This window comes from Fonsecaea pedrosoi (assembly GCF_000835455.1).
Source record: "Fonsecaea pedrosoi CBS 271.37 unplaced genomic scaffold supercont1.4, whole genome shotgun sequence".
Lineage (NCBI taxonomy): Eukaryota > Fungi > Ascomycota > Eurotiomycetes > Chaetothyriales > Herpotrichiellaceae > Fonsecaea > Fonsecaea pedrosoi.
In genome coordinates, this window is record NW_013550612.1 from 3856247 (window position 1) to 3874023 (window position 17777).

Consider the following 17777-nt stretch of genomic DNA (forward strand, 5'->3'; position numbering starts at 1 on the left):
TCTATAGGGAGTATCAAAAATGTGGAAGCAGGCAGCAATAAGACTGGTTTGTCAACATCGACTTGATTCGACGCCCTTTGACATCTGTATGTTGTGTATGCATAGGGTGGGGGGAGGGGGGGATTTTTCCTCGGCCTACAAATCATCATGTTGTGAGGTTTTGTAACCTTCATTTCTGTATTCTTGCTCTTTTTCCACAACTCGAACCATTGACCGTCACCGGGCGTGCCTAATCTTTCCATTCATAACCATAACGCATCCTCGACGAGAATGTCTACCCCTACGAGCCGCCAGATTGGGAGCGAGGCCGAGATCCTGGAACTTGTTGAACCCCGTGGCATTCAGGGTCACGGTATTGAAGAATCATCAACACATCAACTGGAGGACAATCCGCCACAAGATGCTGTCCCGGTCGAAGATGTACCTCCAAACGGCGGCTATGGCTGGGTATGCACGGCCTGCGTCTTTCTGATCAATGCGCATACATGGGGACTGAACAGCGTAAGATACCCGGTCATGACTTGACGGAGGTACAAAGCTCACGCGGGACAGGCGTGGGGGATTTTCCTGGCTCATTACCTCAGTAATCCTGCCTTTCAAGACGCATCACATCTCGAGTATGCCTTGATCGGCGGTCTCTCGATCTCTCAGTCCCTGTTGAGCGCACCTGTCGTGAACATCTCCACGAGGAGACTCGGCATAAAGGCCACGCTTCTTATCGGCACCGTGTTCCTCTTTGTGGCCCTTCTCGGTGCCTCGTATGCGACCGAGATATGGCATCTCTTCTTGACACAAGGCGTCTGTGCCGGCTGGGCCATGGGCCTCCTCTACATCCCGGCGACTGCGGTTCTGCCACAGTGGTTCTCGACCCGTCGGAGTCTGGCCATGGGAATTGCGTCTTCGGGAGCGGGGCTGGGAGGGCTGGCGTACAATCTTGCAGCAGGCCGTATTGTCCAGAGATTAGGTATTGACTGGGCTTATCGCATTTTGGCGTTCTGCGGACTCGCCGTCAACGGGGTGTGTTCGCTTCTCCTCAAAGACCGCAACAAAGCCGTCCAACCTCTGCAGACTGCGTTCAACTACCGCGAGTACGCCCACATTGAGGTTCTGCTGGTTGTCATCTGGGGAGTACTTACTGAGCTGGGCTACATCGTGCTGCTCTACTCCCTGCCCAACTACGCGACGTCTATCGGTCTCACGGCGGGACAAGGGTCTGTTGTCGGCGCTGTCCTCAACCTTGGCCTTGGAGTTGGCAGACCCGTCATTGGATATTACTCGGATGCTTTTGGCCGCCTCAACATGGCGACGATGATGACCGCATTATGTGGCGTCCTCTGCCTCGCCTTATGGGTGCCCGCGAAATCGTACGGCGTCCTCATCGCCTTTGCCCTTGCCGCGGGCAGCGTCTGCGGCATCTTCTGGAACACTGTCACACCGGTCACCGCTGAGGTGGTAGGGCTCAAAAGGCTACCTTCGTCCTTTGGCGTCATATGTCTGTCCTTGGTTGTGCCCACAACATTCGCGGAGCCGATTGCCCTGGAGATGGTCGGTGCGTCAGGATATCTCAGCTCGCAGATCTTCGTGGGCTGTATGTTCCTGCTCGCTGCGGCCAGTACGTGGGTACTCCGGTCGTGGAAGATCAACCAGGTCGAATTGAAAGCCGCAAGCGAACAGAGGATCAGTAATTCTCCAGCAGCTGTGCAGGACTGGGCGGGCCGTGGCCATTGGCTGACGCCGCAAAAGCTGCTCTGGTTAGGCAGGGTATGAACGTCAGTTTTGTGCGAGAGTCATGGGCAGGACGAGACTCAAACCCCGTTGTTACCGAACGTACCAGCTCAGTGGAGCTGCGTTAGGGGGATTGTTCTTTGTTGAGAGAGACATTGTCTTAACCCACGTTCTACCGCCCCTTTCCAGCCTTGCCCTTATTTTGGTCGCACCTCAGCCTTGTCTTGAATATCTCGAATGCATGTCTCCGGCAAACAAAGCTCCCAATAACGGCGTCAGAAATAGCTCAAGAGACTGCCAGGAAAAGGCACTCCATGCCTCAGGGGCTACCAAGAGATATCTTTTGAAATATCAACCTCAGGTCTCATCACACAAAGCTCAACTTCGCTCAGCAACGCCGCTCTGACGAGACCTGGGCTTCGTGTCCGTGATCGTGTACACATGCACACTGCCTCAGAGTGAGACCATGACAATGACCATGGCATCACCAGCGAACATCTTTGTATGCTGTCTAGGTCCCTGAGGCAGCTTTGGTCCACCGACCAGGTCATGTTCTCGCCTATATCAACCCTCTCGTCCCTCAGCATCTGTGCATTCCACCAGAACACACACTTTCCAGTACACCACACCACAACACAACCATAACAGCCAAAACAACCAACAGGTTTTTTGAAGTTTTCCACCAACAGACCAATTCATCATGCACCAACTCCCCAGACCAGCCTCTTTTCGGGGTCTCATTCTCCTTGTTGCAGCGTTCGATCTCCTTCTCACAAGCACCACCAGCTACATTCTTCCGTGGTTGGACACCGTTTTCTCCCTCCCTGACAGCCTGTGGCTCTGGGCGTGGAGTGCCCGCGAGTCTTTCCAAGAACGCTGCCTGATCTGTCTCAGTCTCAACCTTGCTCTCTGGATCTGCGACGTCATGGAAAGCGGCCACCTCTTCCCCTGGACGGTCAGCGTGCACGCTCGGCCCTCTCATGCTGTGAGCTCGGCGTCTTGGGATACGACCGGCCTCCTATTCCTGCCAGCCGGACATTTCGCCTCGACTGTGTCCAACATCACTTTTGCTCTCCGCCTGCGTGAGCCGAGAATACTGACGTTTCTGTGTCAAGTCGTGCGGACCAAAGACATCTTCCTCGACCTCTCCCTGCTCTGTTTCTATGCACTCCTGGCAATCTGGATCGCCTCGAAATGTTGCGCCAATGGTCTCGAAGTAGTCAGCAGAGATCTTCCCACCGGCACAGCTCTCGTCTATGAATGCCAGGCACCAGTTTATTGCGGCGGGCCAGATCCTTTCGAAGTGCCAGTTCCTGGCTCCTTTCCAGTCACCAACCCTCACAATCCTCTCGAAAGCACCGAGTTTGCCCTGGTGGAGTCATTCTCAAACCCCACGACAGGATACGGCCGGTCATCGCCCACCCCTTTCGTCAACAGGGCCAGAGCCAGCGCCAGGGGATCCGTCTTCTACCTCCCGCCTCCAGTCAATTTCAGCCGACCGATCATGCGTGCCCGCCGGACCTTTCGACGAGTCAACCACGACAACCAGCGTGTGGACAATGGAGCGCTGACTTTTGACACTTGGGTGACAAACGACGATTCCTCCTCCTCTTCCTCCTCCTCCACCACCGATTCCGACTACGACGCCGACACGGAACTCATGTATAAGGAGCAAGCAAAACCACGCGACGTCCTATATCACAACGCAACTGCTACCGCTACCGCTAAAATGGTTACTGATCACATGCGCGCCCTCACGGAGCAGCCAGCCCACCTCGACCCGCCGCGGAGGAGTGACCGCCTCGGCCGGCGGAATGCCTGGGACTGGACCAACATTCCCTCCGTGCAGGGGTGACTCGTGAATGGTGCATGAACAGTGTCACGCGATCGTGGAGGAGCGTTGGCTCTGGCTCGCTGGCGAGAGGTTCGACGGAGGTGAGATTCACGAACAGAACAGGACAGAACAGGACAGGACAGGACAAGGGATGTATCCTATCCGAAGTGATGGCAGAGATGGAATACAGACGTGGAACATGGACAAATCATTCGCAAAGGGGGAAAGAAAGAAAGGAGAGAAGGGAAGGGAGGAAAAGGAGGGGTTGGATCAAGGGATACTAGTCATCCAGTCTATTTCACAGCATAGCAGAGCAGAGCAGGGCATGGCATAACGAAAAGGAGCAGGAAACCACGCTATGATAATATTCATTCAGTCATTCAGTCATTCATTCAGTCATACCTCCAGCAGCAGACACACCAATCCATTCAATGTCCTCTAAATCCTCTAAATCTCACGAGGTATTCTGTGATCGACTAGGTCCCGGGTGCTAGATGCTAGATGCTAGATGTATACCGACTAGTTCCGGGGAGAGAACAGATCAAGGGACAGACAACGTAGACGACTGATATTGGCACAGTGGACAACATCAAAAGCAACAGATGGAACGAGACGAATAGATGGAAAGAAATTAGAATTGTTCATGATGTGGGTATCCGAAATGTCCACGTGTCTACCGATAGATGGGCGCAAAACAACGCCCATCTATCCACACTGTCAACAGAGTTTTTTTGGGTTTCCAATCCTTGTCACCTGTGTGTCCCTCTCTCCCTCTGACTGGTCGTACTTCGCTGGAGTAGTGCACAGTTGCTCGGCTCGTAATCCCAAATGTGTCAATGCCTAACCAAACAGCAAACAAGTCCTAAAACAACATCAACCGTAAAGGAAGGAAACTCGTAAATCGTTCATCGTCGGAGAAATCGTGAAATAAATGGTCGTTGGTGAGCCGTGCCTATGGGAACCAAGGACACAGGCTCGCATCGTAAAAGAGCCCAAAGGGCTGAAATATGTCGAGCCGTCGTTGATAGACGCGTCTCGTAAATGACAACAAGAATGGCCGAAAGTTCGTCAGTTGGGTTCGTCGATAGATGGATTCGACTGTGTGGCTGGGACCCTTTACTAGAGATGCAGACTTGTTGATCGTTCAAACAGTTCTCTTGTCGCTGGGCGTTCACATCATCAAACACCAATTTTACTGCGTCAAACTTCCCAGGGCAATTCGTCCTCCTCGCACCTCATACAGGTCAAGTACCCCAACCCTCCGCCTCCTCCGTCGCTCAGGCTCCTCAAATCCAGTTCGAGGCAGTTCCTGGTCAACGGTTTCACAATATCCCTGGCGACGTTCTTGATCTCATCAATCTTCCGCTCGAATCTCCGGAGATTTTCGCGGCTGTAGAGAGAGTGAGGAGATCCAGGGGGCGTCAGCTTGAGGAATCGTTTTAGCTCATCGTGAGCGAGAAAAGTATCAGGGTTGGCAGAACCAATCAAGCGAAAGATGCGGCCCGTGTTGATCGGCGATAGGGGAGGCGCATGAGGCTGATAGGGAGGCGGTGGCATAGCGTTCTGAGCGTTGGTGCCGTGCGGCAGAGGGCGGCCATTTGGTCCGGGCTGTGGGTTCGCATGTCCGCTGCCGGGTCGCGAATTCGGACTGTTTTTCAAGATCCCTCGAATCTCGGGCGCCGTATTTTCTGCCAACCATTGCCGCCAAAGGCTAACGGCCAGCCAGCCAAGGTAGTCGTTTGACGGATTTACCCTTTCACCACGGGTCGTGGTCAGAGTCAAGCGAAACAGCTTCGTTTCGACCTTGTGCTTTAACTCTTCGAGTTCGTCGACTTTGTCCTCAATCAAATCAATTACTGACTGGGGCACTTCGTATCCTGCACCAGAGTGGTTGGGCGGCTTGAGATGGGGCAGGGCGCCTGGCCATTGCCCTACGACGTGGGTTAGAGCTTCGGAGAAGATGATTCGACTTCGTGCGAGGTAGCCAAGTTTGAGGTACGACGGCGGGTATTTTGCGATCTGCTTGAATAGCCGGGACGAGAAACGCAAGAGATGATGGTCGATTCGAGGTCCAACGACGGAAATGGCGTCGTACATGTCTGCCAGTGAAAGGAGAGCCTTGCATTCCGAATAGGCCGAGGCGATGTTGGACGAGTTTAGAACTGGAGCATAGTTGTAGAAGATGCGAAACAAGTTGTCATAGTCTCTGAGCAGCGGGTTCGTTTGGCATGGATCAGGAGCGGGCGCTGCAAGTTCAGCACTGGATTGAGTTGCTGGGCCGCGGTGAGAGAGGCCCAGGTTGGCCATGGAACGAAAGAAGGACGAGTGAATGGCTTGATGCCTTGGACGTTCTGGGGGAGAAAGTGGTGGCGGCGCCGGCGCCGTGGCAGCAGTAAAGAGATGGCCCTCGGGGGCCTTCTGAACCAGGATGGGTTCATCATCATCCTCCAGATCTTCCCAGTCGAGTTCAAACCTCCATCTCCTTCTCTGACCCAAAGCCGCTGGTGGTATCGGTGCTGGTTGAGGAGCAGGATTGGAGGGGCCAGGCGTCGAGCTGACTTGGGAAGACTCCTCTCCGATGACACTCAAGGCCTGATCGGTTCGTAATGGAGACGAGAGATTGTGGCCAGCTTGGTGTGATGGACCTCGAGACCATTCTTCGCTTGTGCTGGCTTGAAAGAAACCCGAAAATTGTGCCAGCGTCAAACTGTGTAGCAGATATCTCTTCTCTTGTCCATCGCAGGCAATAACTATCTCGACATCTCCAGTTTGTGAGAAGAAGGGAAACTCGTTCTGCGGCACATGAGAGGAGCCACCGTGATGCGAACGGCCTCGATTGTGGTGGTGTCTCGATCGCGAGGTGCGAGAAACAACAGAGGGTGCGGCTCGAGACTGAGAAAGAGAGCGTGTGTGAGAGTGGTCGAGGACCTCTGCGCGTGAAACCATCGGTGATACTGAGATTCGGTTTGCTTGCTGGACGGGTTGAGATGATGTTTGTTGTGGAGCAAACTGCTGGTTCATGTCATTTCACCCAAAGTTGCTCTCATGAGGAGCTGTTCGCATCCGAGGAACGCAATGGCTTCTGTATAGCACGCGCCCTTCGTCACCGTCACTGCCGTTGCCCGCTTCTTCTGCCTTGCCAAAACTGCCTTTGGAGTGTCGCTTAGGCGTCTCCCACAGAAGCCAGGCGCAGCCTCACGGGTCACAAGGTGTGTCTCAACCGATAAGTACTTCGGGATTGAGCTTGTCGAGACAACTTTGCGAGTTGTCGCACTGCAGCTGATGGCCGGTTGAGATGCCTCGGGGATGCAGTGCCTGTCACGACGTTCAGCAAAGTCTCCCAACGTCTTCTCGTGTGTGCGCCATGGGACGAAAGGCGCCTGGGAAGAAGAGGCTACCGCGGGACGGAAGAGTGGCGATAGAGCAGCAAAGCGAAGGCCGCATGAGGGAAAGTTCCGCTGCAGGTCCCGCTCGAGTCAAATCCATGCCAGCCAGTCGTGAGCGCAGCTGAACCAAGGCACAAGCACAGCCAAACCAACGCCACGATCTCATTTGTGGCCAACATGATGCGCTAAATACCAACTGGAAAACAGAAGACGTGAAATAGACAGAGACCAGTCTCATCATTCGTACTGGCGTACAGACACCCCTTGTCAATAACCCTGGCAGCCTCGACAGGGTTACGTACAATGCCAGGTCGACTATATATCCTCTTCTAGATCTTTCAGAGCCTTTCTTTACAATTGCACCCTCGACGACACTGTGTCGGCCATTTCATCGGTGCTCTTTTTCCACCGCCAATCGCCATGCTGATTTGCGCTCAACAAGTCGCCATGCTATGCTAATTCAGGGTCAAGAAATGAACAGAGAGACCCGCAACGCCATAATCCTCACGAGCGCCTTCTAAAAGACTGCAGTCAGTCCGCTTTTGGACTGCCGTTTGCTGAATCGTTTTCTCCCTTTGAGCGACTCTGCATCGCCGCCCGAATGTTGCTTGTGCAGTATTCCTCGACCGGAATGGGACTGATTCACGTTATGAGGACTTAGATCCGTCGCTTGGTCAATCGTGCTAGCATGGCTGGACAATGCCGAGGACGAGATATTGAGAGCGTCGTCGTCGTTGGAGTACGTGTTGTTGGTATTCTGCAGCTGCAGCGATAACGCAATCTCTCGTGCTCGTGCTAATGCATCCAGCCATTCCTGCGCCGCAACCGCCGTCGAGAACGCTTCGCCAGAAGGTGGCTTGAGGTCCTCAAAAACGTAGTGTCGGTCTTTCTGCTCAATGTGTTAGTGTTCACTCTCGGCATCAATCCCCCTAGGAACTTACAGTATCGACAATCCATTGGGTTACTCCCTTGGAATCTGTCGCGCTGGAATATTCGGTCCCTGGCGATAGCAGTGAGATTTCCGACTTTGACTTCTTCTCCTCTCCACCCGCCGCAGCAATAATGATCCTTGCACTCGATGTTACCATGACAAGCCTTTGCCGTTTCTTGTTGTTGCTGCCTCCAAACAACCTTGACAGTTTCCCTCCACCCTCGTTGCTGTGCGGGCTGTGGGGATTGGGTGTTGACAACACATTCAGATTGCCTAGTTTGAGGATTCTCTCGTTATTTCTCGTGAGTACAGGAGACCATTCGATATCAAGTTGGCTCGGGGGCGGGAGTTCTGTAACCACTCTCGGCTGCGGCTTTTGATTGGGAGGAGGAAGCATGGTTGGATGTGTGCTGTGACCCGAGACAACGTCAGGCGGAAAACTGTCTTGGGCACCGTTTCCATTAAGTTTTATGGGAGGTGCTGCTGGAGGAACATATGGTTTTAAGCGTGGTGCTTTCTGCTTCCACAAGTCGCGACCCCAGCGAACTCCGGTAAAGAAAGGGTGGTTCTTTGCATGCTCCAGTGATAACCGTCTTTGGGGGTCAAGAACCAGGAGTCGCTCAACTAGATCTCGAGCGACTTCAGGGAAACCCCTGGGGAACTCGTAGTCGAGCGCAACGATTTTCTGGAAGGTCTGATAGTCATTGACAGCCTTGAAAGGTGGCCGCCCAGCCAATAGTTGATAGATGATGCAACCAAATGCCCACATGTCACTCGCTTTGCATGCGTTTTTGTCGGTCAATAGCTCGGGGCTCACATATTCTGCAGTTCCCACAAAGGAATTGGCCCTGTTCTCGGTCGAGGTGGAATCGGGTTCGAAATCAACTCTGCCATCCGTGTTTCGCCTTTCCGGAAGCAACTTGGCCGTTCCAAAATCGGTCACCTTGATATGCATGTTCTCGTCCAACAAAAGATTTTCGGGCTTCAAATCGCGGTGTATGACACCTCGGCCATGCATGTACTCGATTGTGTCCAGTATTTGCGCACCATAGAAGCGAGTACATTCTTCATCAAAGGTTGACATGCGCTTCAACACTCCAAGCAACTCTCCGCCGGGACACAGGTCCAGGACGAAATATAGAGACCGTTCATCTTGGAATGTGTAATAGAGTCTCACAACACCGGGGTGGTCTGTCAAACGGTTCAGAGTGTCTTTCTCGATATTAACGTATTTGACCTTCTTTTCTTTGATGATGTGCCGCTTGTCCAGCACCTTGATGGCATACTGTCTTCCACTGGCTCGATCTGTAGCAGCGAGGACGGTGCTGTAAGAGCCCTCTCCGAGGGTCTGTCCAAAGTTAAAGTCCCTCACACCCTTTTTGACCGGTTTGTACGCCACTGTGCCATCAGCGCCAATCTCCTTCTTGAGACCGACGGCAGCTCCGCGCTCTTGCCACTCCTCTGCACTGGTCAAGGGCCGATCTTCCATATTGTACGGCGATGTTGACAAGGGTGTCTGGTTAGACTTGGGGGTGGTTGAGAGTGGTGTAGTGCCGGTCGGTGTGGTTCCCATGCGGGAGCCCGCCATACCTCGAGAAGTTCTTCGCGGAGGTAAGGGGCCGTTGCCTAAAGTATATTGTCCTTGACCATATGCTCTCTCTGTGTGGCTATCGTCTCTTGATGGCACCCCAGCAACATCTCCGAGCCCCGAGCGCTTCGAAGATGTTCGTTGTGGAAACCCCGTTGAGGCTGAACCATCATTGCGAATTCTGTACGATCCTTGCCGAGAGACTCCATTTGCAGCCGCACCATTGACCGGCAACTGGGTGTAATATGCGGAACCCGGACGTGAGGCGTTCGACCTGGGGTCGTGGAGGTTCTGAGGCATCATGGTAGGGTATTGGGGGAATTGTGCTTGTTGCTGATCTTGATAGCTATAGGGGATGTTTTGTCGCTGGGCGAGCCGCTCTGCCGATGTATTGTTCTGGGTGAAAGTGGGCTGAGGCGCAGACGAGGGCACTGATGGGATGGACGAGGCAGAAACCGCGTGGGATGGGAGGTCTTCGGGGCCGTTCACGGACTCCATTGGGGATACCGGGCTGTGAGAGCGCTGAGGGGTGGCGGAGATATAGTCTGTCCTCCCATCGGTATCGACCAAAGGCGATACCCGGGAGAACTGCGATGCGGGCGGCTGAGGTTGTAATGGTGTGTCCGGTGAGGTATCATCGGGATTCGCAATCCTCAGCGGACCAAGTGAGAGGTCGGCCATTGTGGCACGGGGGGGTTCAGACTCGTAAACGATGTGGCTTGGAGAGGATCGAAATGCCCGATGACGTCTCAGTGGTGAGCGGCTTGATCAAAGTAGAGATGCTGGTGTCCTCATCGCTGCGGCAGGGAGAGCAGCAGCAACAACCACAGTGAGTAGGGTGAATCTTCCGTCAAGGTGCAAGGGTCCAAGACGGATTGCGAGTCGTTTCAGAATGCGGATTGCAAGTCCCCTGGATCTGATCTGGCACGGAGGAGTCTGATCTAGTGTCCGTTCTTCGGACGGAGAGGTCGAAGGAGGGCACAAAAGGTAGACGGCGGCGCTGAGGACGAGGAGCTTCTTGTCAGGGTAGCGAGCGTGGGCAGAATGTGTTGAAAGAAAGAAGAAACCGTACAAGGTGAATTGTGCAGTTGGTAACGAATTGGTGGTTTGCAGGGACCGCAAGGATGATGGATGTTGGTCTCGCAGCGCTGTTCCCTAGACAGATTAGCCACCAATCAGCCAGTGCTTCGCCATAGCCGAGCACAACTCGATGCCGGATCTCGTCGTGCCTATATTGCACTTGAAATAGTAGACAAATGGCCCGTGTCACTGGCGGAGAACACACGTAAACGTTCACCGAGTACAAAGCCGCAGACTACACCTGGCTACTGATTATTTTTCCTCGTCAAGACCGCGCAGATTGACTCAAAATTGCGGTGGAGTTCATATGACCACTGCGACAACGAGGTGTGGGTTTCATGGCATCCACATACTTGTACGTGAAAAGCTTCCCGAGTAAGTGTGATGAACTATCGATAGCTTCTTGACTTCTTTATGTAACCGTATGGATGGCTGGCCGTTGTCGCAGGAATGTGTTGTGTCGAAAGAGCTCCAACGGTGCCTGCACCAGCTTCACGGAGAGGTTCGCGGAAGGCCTCAACCTTCACTGTCATCATGTCCTCGACCTGGAACCCAGAGACGAGCTCTTTCTATGGCATGGCTCGTCGCTCTTGCCTGATCCCATTGTGCCACGAGGATGCTGCGACGGTGCCGTCACTGCCATCGACCAGCATGCAACCCATGGCAGTTATCCTCCTCGTAGTCAAATCAGCCACCCACTTCTGGCTCACACGTATCAACTCGGATTCGTATCTCGAATCCTTTCTCATCACTAACTAACTACTGCATCATGATTCGCTTACCACCAAGCAGCCTATCCGTCTCAGAGCGAGATATCGATTTCCATGTCCGACAAACAGAAATCTACCAAGGTCTACTGCGGCAAGGCTTCAAGAGAGATGACATTATCCGCTATCTCAACGACTATCGCAAGGCTGCAGCAGATGTAGCCTACCCTGGCTTGCGGGACTTCGATCTGACAATCTCGAGCACCGCGGAACTGTCCTACCTGCGTCTCCAGCCAGCCTTGCAGGAAAGTGGCCAAGAAGACAAGAAGCGAGATCCTGTCCGCCATAGTTCCTCCGAGTCCACCAGCGGATCAACTTCCAGCTTTCCCGATCTCCCCCCAGAGATTGAAGACTCCCAAGACGATCTCCAAGACGTCGTTCCAGACGCGCTCGTGCAGGAGACGGGAAACCACAGCAGCCTCGGGTCCCCGAGATCTATCCCACCCACCATGTACACCAATCCACATGCTCCTCGTAAGAGCTCGCTACTTCGGTTTGCTGAGGCAGCATCACCAGAGCATCCTCCTACCGAACCAGGAGAGGGTCGACCTGTTCCTGTGCCAACTCATACTCCAATACGTAGGAAATACAAGCGGCGAAGCCATACCTACCCATATCAGTCCTCCGAGCGAGACTCTCTTGCGGATACATTGACACAGGGTCATGTCATAGATGGGATAAATCGGATCTCCTTGGACGACTCTGAGGAGAGTATGCCTTTTGATCTGCCATCCCCGATGCATCCTACAACTCGCACATCTTCAGCTCAAGACATCCCGTTCGCGAGTCCACCAACAAAGTCACCGTCGGGGGATAGTCCGACGGACGTGCTCAGTCCCAGCATCACCCATTCTGCTGTAGAACGGCGTCGAAGCAGCGATATTCTCGCACAAATGTATTCCTTCACAGATGTGCCAAGCTCCCCTCCTTTTCTACAGACACCAGGCAGGGACTACTTCGAGGAGCAACCGTCTTCTCTGGGCTCCACTCGATTACCAAGTACACCATCACCAATCCGCAATGCTGCTTCCCTCTCACGTACCGAACCGCCACTTTACAGACATCAATATCTGGACGGAAATTCGTATACGGTGTACAATGATTCACTCCCTGCAAGCTCTCAGCCACAAACTCCGGCCGACACATCAAGACATCCTTTGGTCACTGAACAAGAAGCCGCGTATACGGCACCACCCGGCATGCTCCATATCGGATCGACCTCAGTTACGCACCATGGTCGACAGGGGTGGGACCAAGAAGGCGCACAGCAAAGCCCAACTGCTCGAGCCATTAATCTTCGTGAACGACGGAACAGGGAGTTGACGAGAAGTGCTCATGCTGAAGGAGTTCGTTTGCAGCGGTTGAGGATGAGGGACGAAAGCCGGTTTACACAGCGGGCGCTCGACGCTAACGCTGCTGCCACTGGCGGAGATCGAGTAGAGGCATTCTCGCCAACTGCAGATGATGTGTGGAGGGACGAGCTCGAGGCCGACCGCGTGGGAGAGGAGAATTTCGAAGCAGGCAACGACAGTAGTCATCGGAGAGTCATGCGAGCTGTGAGTGGAAATGCTAGGTTTGACCTTGGGGACTGGCACGAATGAGGATACTGGGGCCTGACGAGGCCGCTGAGAGCATAGTGCCGAGAGGAGTTTGAGAGACACGGGCTGGGTTCAGACATCAAAAGACTAGAGTGTCGGTCGATGGAGGACTGGTACCGGGTGCAGCCGTTTCGCAGTACAGGGATATACATATATCGTAGTGGTAACTTGTAAGCTCCACAGTGATAAAGCAGCGATGCGCAAAGCATCAAGAAAGCAGTCCCCAGTGATCTTCTGGTCTATCCACTTTTCCCCGTCCCGTTGAGACCAATGTCTCAGGTGTGACTGGACCCATGGAGACGAGGCGGAGCAGGGAGATGGACAAGGTGTAGCTAGGTATATAACTTGTGTTTTACCTATCGTTTACCGTATACTTTTTTTTGGTTTATTGTTGATGAGTCATTGTACGTTTGTATGCTTGCATGTACATGTGTATGTATGGATACTCCCACCAAACCTGGTGGCTAGGTTTCTGGGTAGCTGGCTGGCTCTGGGTACATATCATTACATACGCACATACATATCTAGCAAGTATAAAGTATATTACAGAAGTTGTATATCAATCAATAGGTATCAACGGGTCATGATGCGTCCACCCCCCCCCCCCCCCCAAAAAGAAACCTTGCAAGGTTTCTACCTATCTTACTTGCTCCACGGAAGGACCACATTCCCAGGTTCGACGACGTACTCAATCGATGCATACATGTACTGTCCAGTCTATGCCCCATGCAGAGCCATGTTCGGTATAGATGGGACTGGGTGTCTCGTATCCTCGGGGCATCGGGCTCGGGGCGTCAGGTTGAGGGAAGAACGTCGATTCCCAGCAAGTAAGTACCAAGCAAGAAGGATGGAAGGAAGCTCTTCTCTCTCATCACGCATTACGCGTCACTTCTCGTTCTCTATTTTGTATATCGAGTTGCTTGTCCTGGTTGTCTGGTTAGCACATGCTTGGAGTTGCTCTTACACACCTCGTACGCTTGAAGTATATATACTCTGTCGGCCTTGGTCTCTCCTCCCCCCCCCCCCCTTCGGCCGGCGAGTGTCCGGGGACCCAGAACCTAGATTCAACGAGAACCTCCCTTCCCTCTCTGCCCCCGTCCTTTACCGCGTATCTCCCCTGCCTCTGGACCTCCCTTCATGCTTACCTCACCTTTGTACTCACTCCAAACGTCTCCTAACCTCACCAGAACAGGGACTGGGTCCTGGCGATCCTGGGACTGACTGACAGTGTGTACTTGTCCTTTATTGGGGAGACTCCACCTGCCCAGATAGGCCGGCATAAGTACCTTTCATACTCTCCCACGCGCGAATGCCTGTCTTTCTTGCCCTGTCTTGTCTTTGTTTCGCCTGTGCTGGCAGCGGGCACGTTTCCCGAATCCTCCTAGAGTGGGGTGATCCCCATATCTTACTCGTACTCACGCTCCCAGCTTGGGTCGAGAGCTTCAAGGGGTACTCGATTGGTGGCATCACTCCGCTCGAGACTTCCTTCAAGCGCCACCGAACCCTGGTCCGGCATCTCGATCTTGAAGACCGGGGCATGGGCGAGAACTCCACAGAGGGCTGAAGGTCCGACCCTTGGGAGACCCTCGAGAATCTCATGCGAGCAAGTCGCTTTTACCGCCGCGGCTATCTCGAGTCTCGGAGAGCGGCCATGTTCCGACAGGTCTACTGCTCGATAGTGCAACAGACCGACAGACAATCCCCACTCAGGCAATGACTCGAACACAGGCAAGGGTAGCATATTAAAGGTAATCTCGTGGCGCACAATCCCCGTTCGTATCCGTTCTGATCATGTGAATCATTCTGGGCCATGACTCTTGAGAGAGGGAACTCCGTATAGCAGCAAGATGACCGTCGACGGTCCACTGTGGCACTGTCTTGAAGCGACAAACCATATTGACGCAGGTCAACTTAGCCGGATTGCCAATGAGGTGGGAGAACAATCTGCTTTGTGCCAGGAAGCAAAGAAAGAGCACTCCTCAAGCTCTCAAGACGTTGCAGCCATACGCCTTCTGGAGCCACGACTTGGGCAAAACAGCCACTCTAACTCAAGATATTTCGGACTTCAAAGAATGATGGTTGTATACTTTTTGGAGGCCTATAGTTCCAAGAAAAGCGGGATGTCCCTGCTCCAGATCCCTAGAGAAGTAGCTCGCCAGAGCTACAAGCGTGCTTGATTACCTTCTCGGTCAAGTATGTCCGCAGTGGTCTCGACGAGCGGTACTCGGTTTACAGCTGGCTGCACGGCAAGAACATATTGACGCATATATCTCCGTGCCATGGCAGTGCCAGCGTCGAGTTTCCGTAGAACGTGTCTGAATGCCGATCTCGAGGTCTTAGCGGCCTAAAATACCGACGACGGACGGAGAGCATCTGTCTAGGAGCGCCTCCTCTTGTCATATTATACCGTTCTTCTGTTGTAGTGCTCCGCTACAGCCAGAGCTAGCTGACATGAACAGAGGTTCACGCCACCACAAAAACTCCCTGCGGATATACACGGACATTGTAGGGTGCCAGCGCCGCTGTACGGCTCTTTAACAGAGCTGGTTCTAAGCCACCCGGGGTTTAAACGACGAAAGATAGACTGGTGGTTGGTCGAGGATGCGCTCCGGAGTCCCTCCGGGCGGACCATCTTCCATACCTATTGGGGGTCCATCCAAGGGGAGGGGAGGATGGACCAGCGAAATCTCCGGATCCAGCAAGAAGCTTCAGGACACCACCCTCCACGCAGACCACCCGGCCAGCTGGCGCCATCCTCGCTTCGGAATGACACCATCAGGTCACCGAGATCTGTTAGTGAGATGGCCCCTCGTATATGTACATGTACAACTGACGTGCAGCACTGAGAGGGCTTTCCCGCGGGGTCGTGCCGAGATCGTGCTGCATCTGCCTTGCAGAGATCTGGCACACGATTGCGGATGACTTGCATTAGCTGAGGCACTGCTTGACAGGGCTGTTGTTAGTGGTATGGGATTTCAGAATCCCATGTCCGTCTTTCATTCCCTTATGTATTTCATAAGCGATATCTCATCGCGTCCGTTTGGCTTGCTCGAGGTTGTTTCATCCAGCGTCATGATCATGCTTGTCCACTGTCTCCATCATCTTGTCAAGGATGTTGACACCCACGGGCTTCCCGAGTCTCTTTCTCCACTCTTCTCCTTTGTAGATGATGAAAAGCATCGGTGCAAATGCCAATACCCCCCCAATGATTGCGAACATAAGGAAGGTCCACTGATAGCCGATCTTGTTCCCCATGTGGACAACGTAGAAGGCGAAAGTGAAACCAATTTCCTGACGAATAAAATTGAACAGCTGTGCGACTTCACTGCTTTCTGTCCGGTAACAGTCAATCGCATACGTGTAAGTGGTTGTCGTGATGATTTGCAGGCCAAAGCACGCGATGCCCATGCCAAGTATGGGCGCAATCCACACCGTACGGTATTGTAGACAGAAGCCATAGATCAGAAGACCAGCGGGGACAATGATCTCACCCATCCAGATGGCTTTGAGTCGAACTTCTGGTTCCGGGTCACGACCTAGTCGCTTTCGTTCTGCCGTGACAATGTGATCAACGACCCAGCCCGCAACACATTCTCCAAGGATCCCTCCAATGGTTAGAGCTGCACCGAAAGTGAGGCCAATAGTCAAAGTGTTCCAATGGAAGAACTCTGTGAATATTGCGGCGACGGTCACCGCAGGCACAATGGACGCAAAACCATACATGGTGGCGTAGTAGAGAGCCGGAAATAACACTGAGGGGTATTTGACCATCTTCAATGCCGGGAGTACAAATTGATCAGGTCTCAATCTCAGTTCTGGGAAATTCGAACGCAGGCGCACGCGGGAAAAGTAGACTTCTTTGGTGAACCGCGGCCGATGCTCAATCGGCGACTTCAACAAGTCTGGCTTCGAGGTGTCGACATCCCTTTTCCTGAGATAGAGAGTCTCCGGAAGACAGAAGAAGGCAGTAATCAACATGACCGCGTCGACAATAGCCACAAATTTGAAGATCCATCGCCAGCCGCAGTATTCGCCCAGCAAACCTCCGACTATTGGAGCCAGGTGGCTCCCATTGACCATGGTCACAGTGAAGAAACCCATCGCTCTGCCGCGCTGGTGATAGAAAAACAAGTCGGTGACAGTGGCAGCACCCAACGCAAAGGCGACCGGAAACAAGCCATTGAAAACTCGGGCAGCGATAAGTTGGCCATATGTTTGGGTATAGGCGCAGCCTAAGGCGGAAACGAAGCCCAAGAAGGTTGTGGCCAAGTAGACAGGTCGTCTACCATATTTGTTGGAGAGTGGGATCCATAGCCACGGGGCTATACCATTGAGCGCTATGCAGACGGTGCTTCTCACAAGTCAGTTGCCGGTGGACCAAGGAGGTGTTGTCAAGTTAAGACTCACGTCTGATACGAAGCGGCAACTTTGCTGATGCCGAAGTCTTGGGCCAGCAACACCACTGCGGGGTTGATTGCAGCAGTGTTCAGACCACCAATCGCAGCCAAAAGAGACGTCTGGGTCAATATAAGAATCTGTTCAAGGTCAACAGAAGTTCCCGGCCTCAATCACAGAGGTTGTAAACCAACCTTAAGCCACAGAGGCCAGTTGAGAGGATCCTGCGGATCTTCAGACGGCCGGGGATTCAGTAACTCTCTGTTTGTCTCCTGGAGGTTGGTGGTCCCAGCTTCTTCCTCGTTCAAGGTTCCTGGGTCACTAGACATCCTTTCTATTATTTGTGAATTCTTCATCGTGTGGATCGTAGGTAGCTGTGACCGGGTTGAGGAAGGTGTGTGTGCGAGAGTAAGAGCAGGTATATCGTCTGTGACACCCTTAAGCAAGGAAGAAGCATTTCGGCGACGTTTTAG

At 53.2% G+C, this 17777-nt stretch overlaps 6 protein-coding genes across 6 annotated transcripts; 3 read left to right on the plus strand and 3 right to left on the minus strand.

The window, feature by feature from the left end:
• Nucleotides 1-270: 270 nt before the first annotated feature.
• Z517_07196 (uncharacterized protein) lies at nt 271-1767 on the plus strand (the record flags this gene model as incomplete). The annotated part of the gene is made up of 2 exons (XM_013428934.1): nt 271-501; nt 553-1767. 2 exons carry the CDS (start codon nt 271-273, stop codon nt 1765-1767), a joined length of 1446 nt encoding a protein of 481 aa, XP_013284388.1.
• Nucleotides 1768-2425: 658 nt separating this feature from the next.
• Nucleotides 2426-3580, plus strand: Z517_07197 (uncharacterized protein; the record flags this gene model as incomplete). The annotated part of the gene is made up of 1 exon (XM_013428935.1): nt 2426-3580. The coding sequence occupies one exon, from the start codon at nt 2426-2428 to the stop codon at nt 3578-3580; it is 1155 nt and encodes a 384-aa protein (XP_013284389.1).
• A 1179-nt stretch (nt 3581-4759) lies between these two features.
• On the minus strand, nt 4760-6505 carry Z517_07198 (uncharacterized protein; the record flags this gene model as incomplete). Its single annotated transcript, XM_013428936.1, has 1 exon — nt 4760-6505. One exon carries the CDS (start codon nt 6503-6505, stop codon nt 4760-4762), a length of 1746 nt encoding a protein of 581 aa, XP_013284390.1.
• Nucleotides 6506-7462: 957 nt separating this feature from the next.
• Nucleotides 7463-10145, minus strand: Z517_07199 (uncharacterized protein; the record flags this gene model as incomplete). The annotated part of the gene is made up of 2 exons (XM_013428937.1): nt 7463-7834; nt 7887-10145. The coding sequence occupies 2 exons, from the start codon at nt 10143-10145 to the stop codon at nt 7463-7465; spliced, it is 2631 nt and encodes an 876-aa protein (XP_013284391.1).
• A 1168-nt stretch (nt 10146-11313) lies between these two features.
• Z517_07200 (uncharacterized protein) lies at nt 11314-12912 on the plus strand (the record flags this gene model as incomplete). Its single annotated transcript, XM_013428938.1, has 1 exon — nt 11314-12912. The coding sequence occupies one exon, from the start codon at nt 11314-11316 to the stop codon at nt 12910-12912; it is 1599 nt and encodes a 532-aa protein (XP_013284392.1).
• Nucleotides 12913-15969: 3057 nt separating this feature from the next.
• On the minus strand, nt 15970-17633 carry Z517_07201 (uncharacterized protein; the record flags this gene model as incomplete). Its single annotated transcript, XM_013428939.1, has 3 exons — nt 15970-17260; nt 17317-17444; nt 17499-17633. The coding sequence occupies 3 exons, from the start codon at nt 17631-17633 to the stop codon at nt 15970-15972; spliced, it is 1554 nt and encodes a 517-aa protein (XP_013284393.1).
• Between the last annotated feature and the right edge of the window lie 144 nt (nt 17634-17777).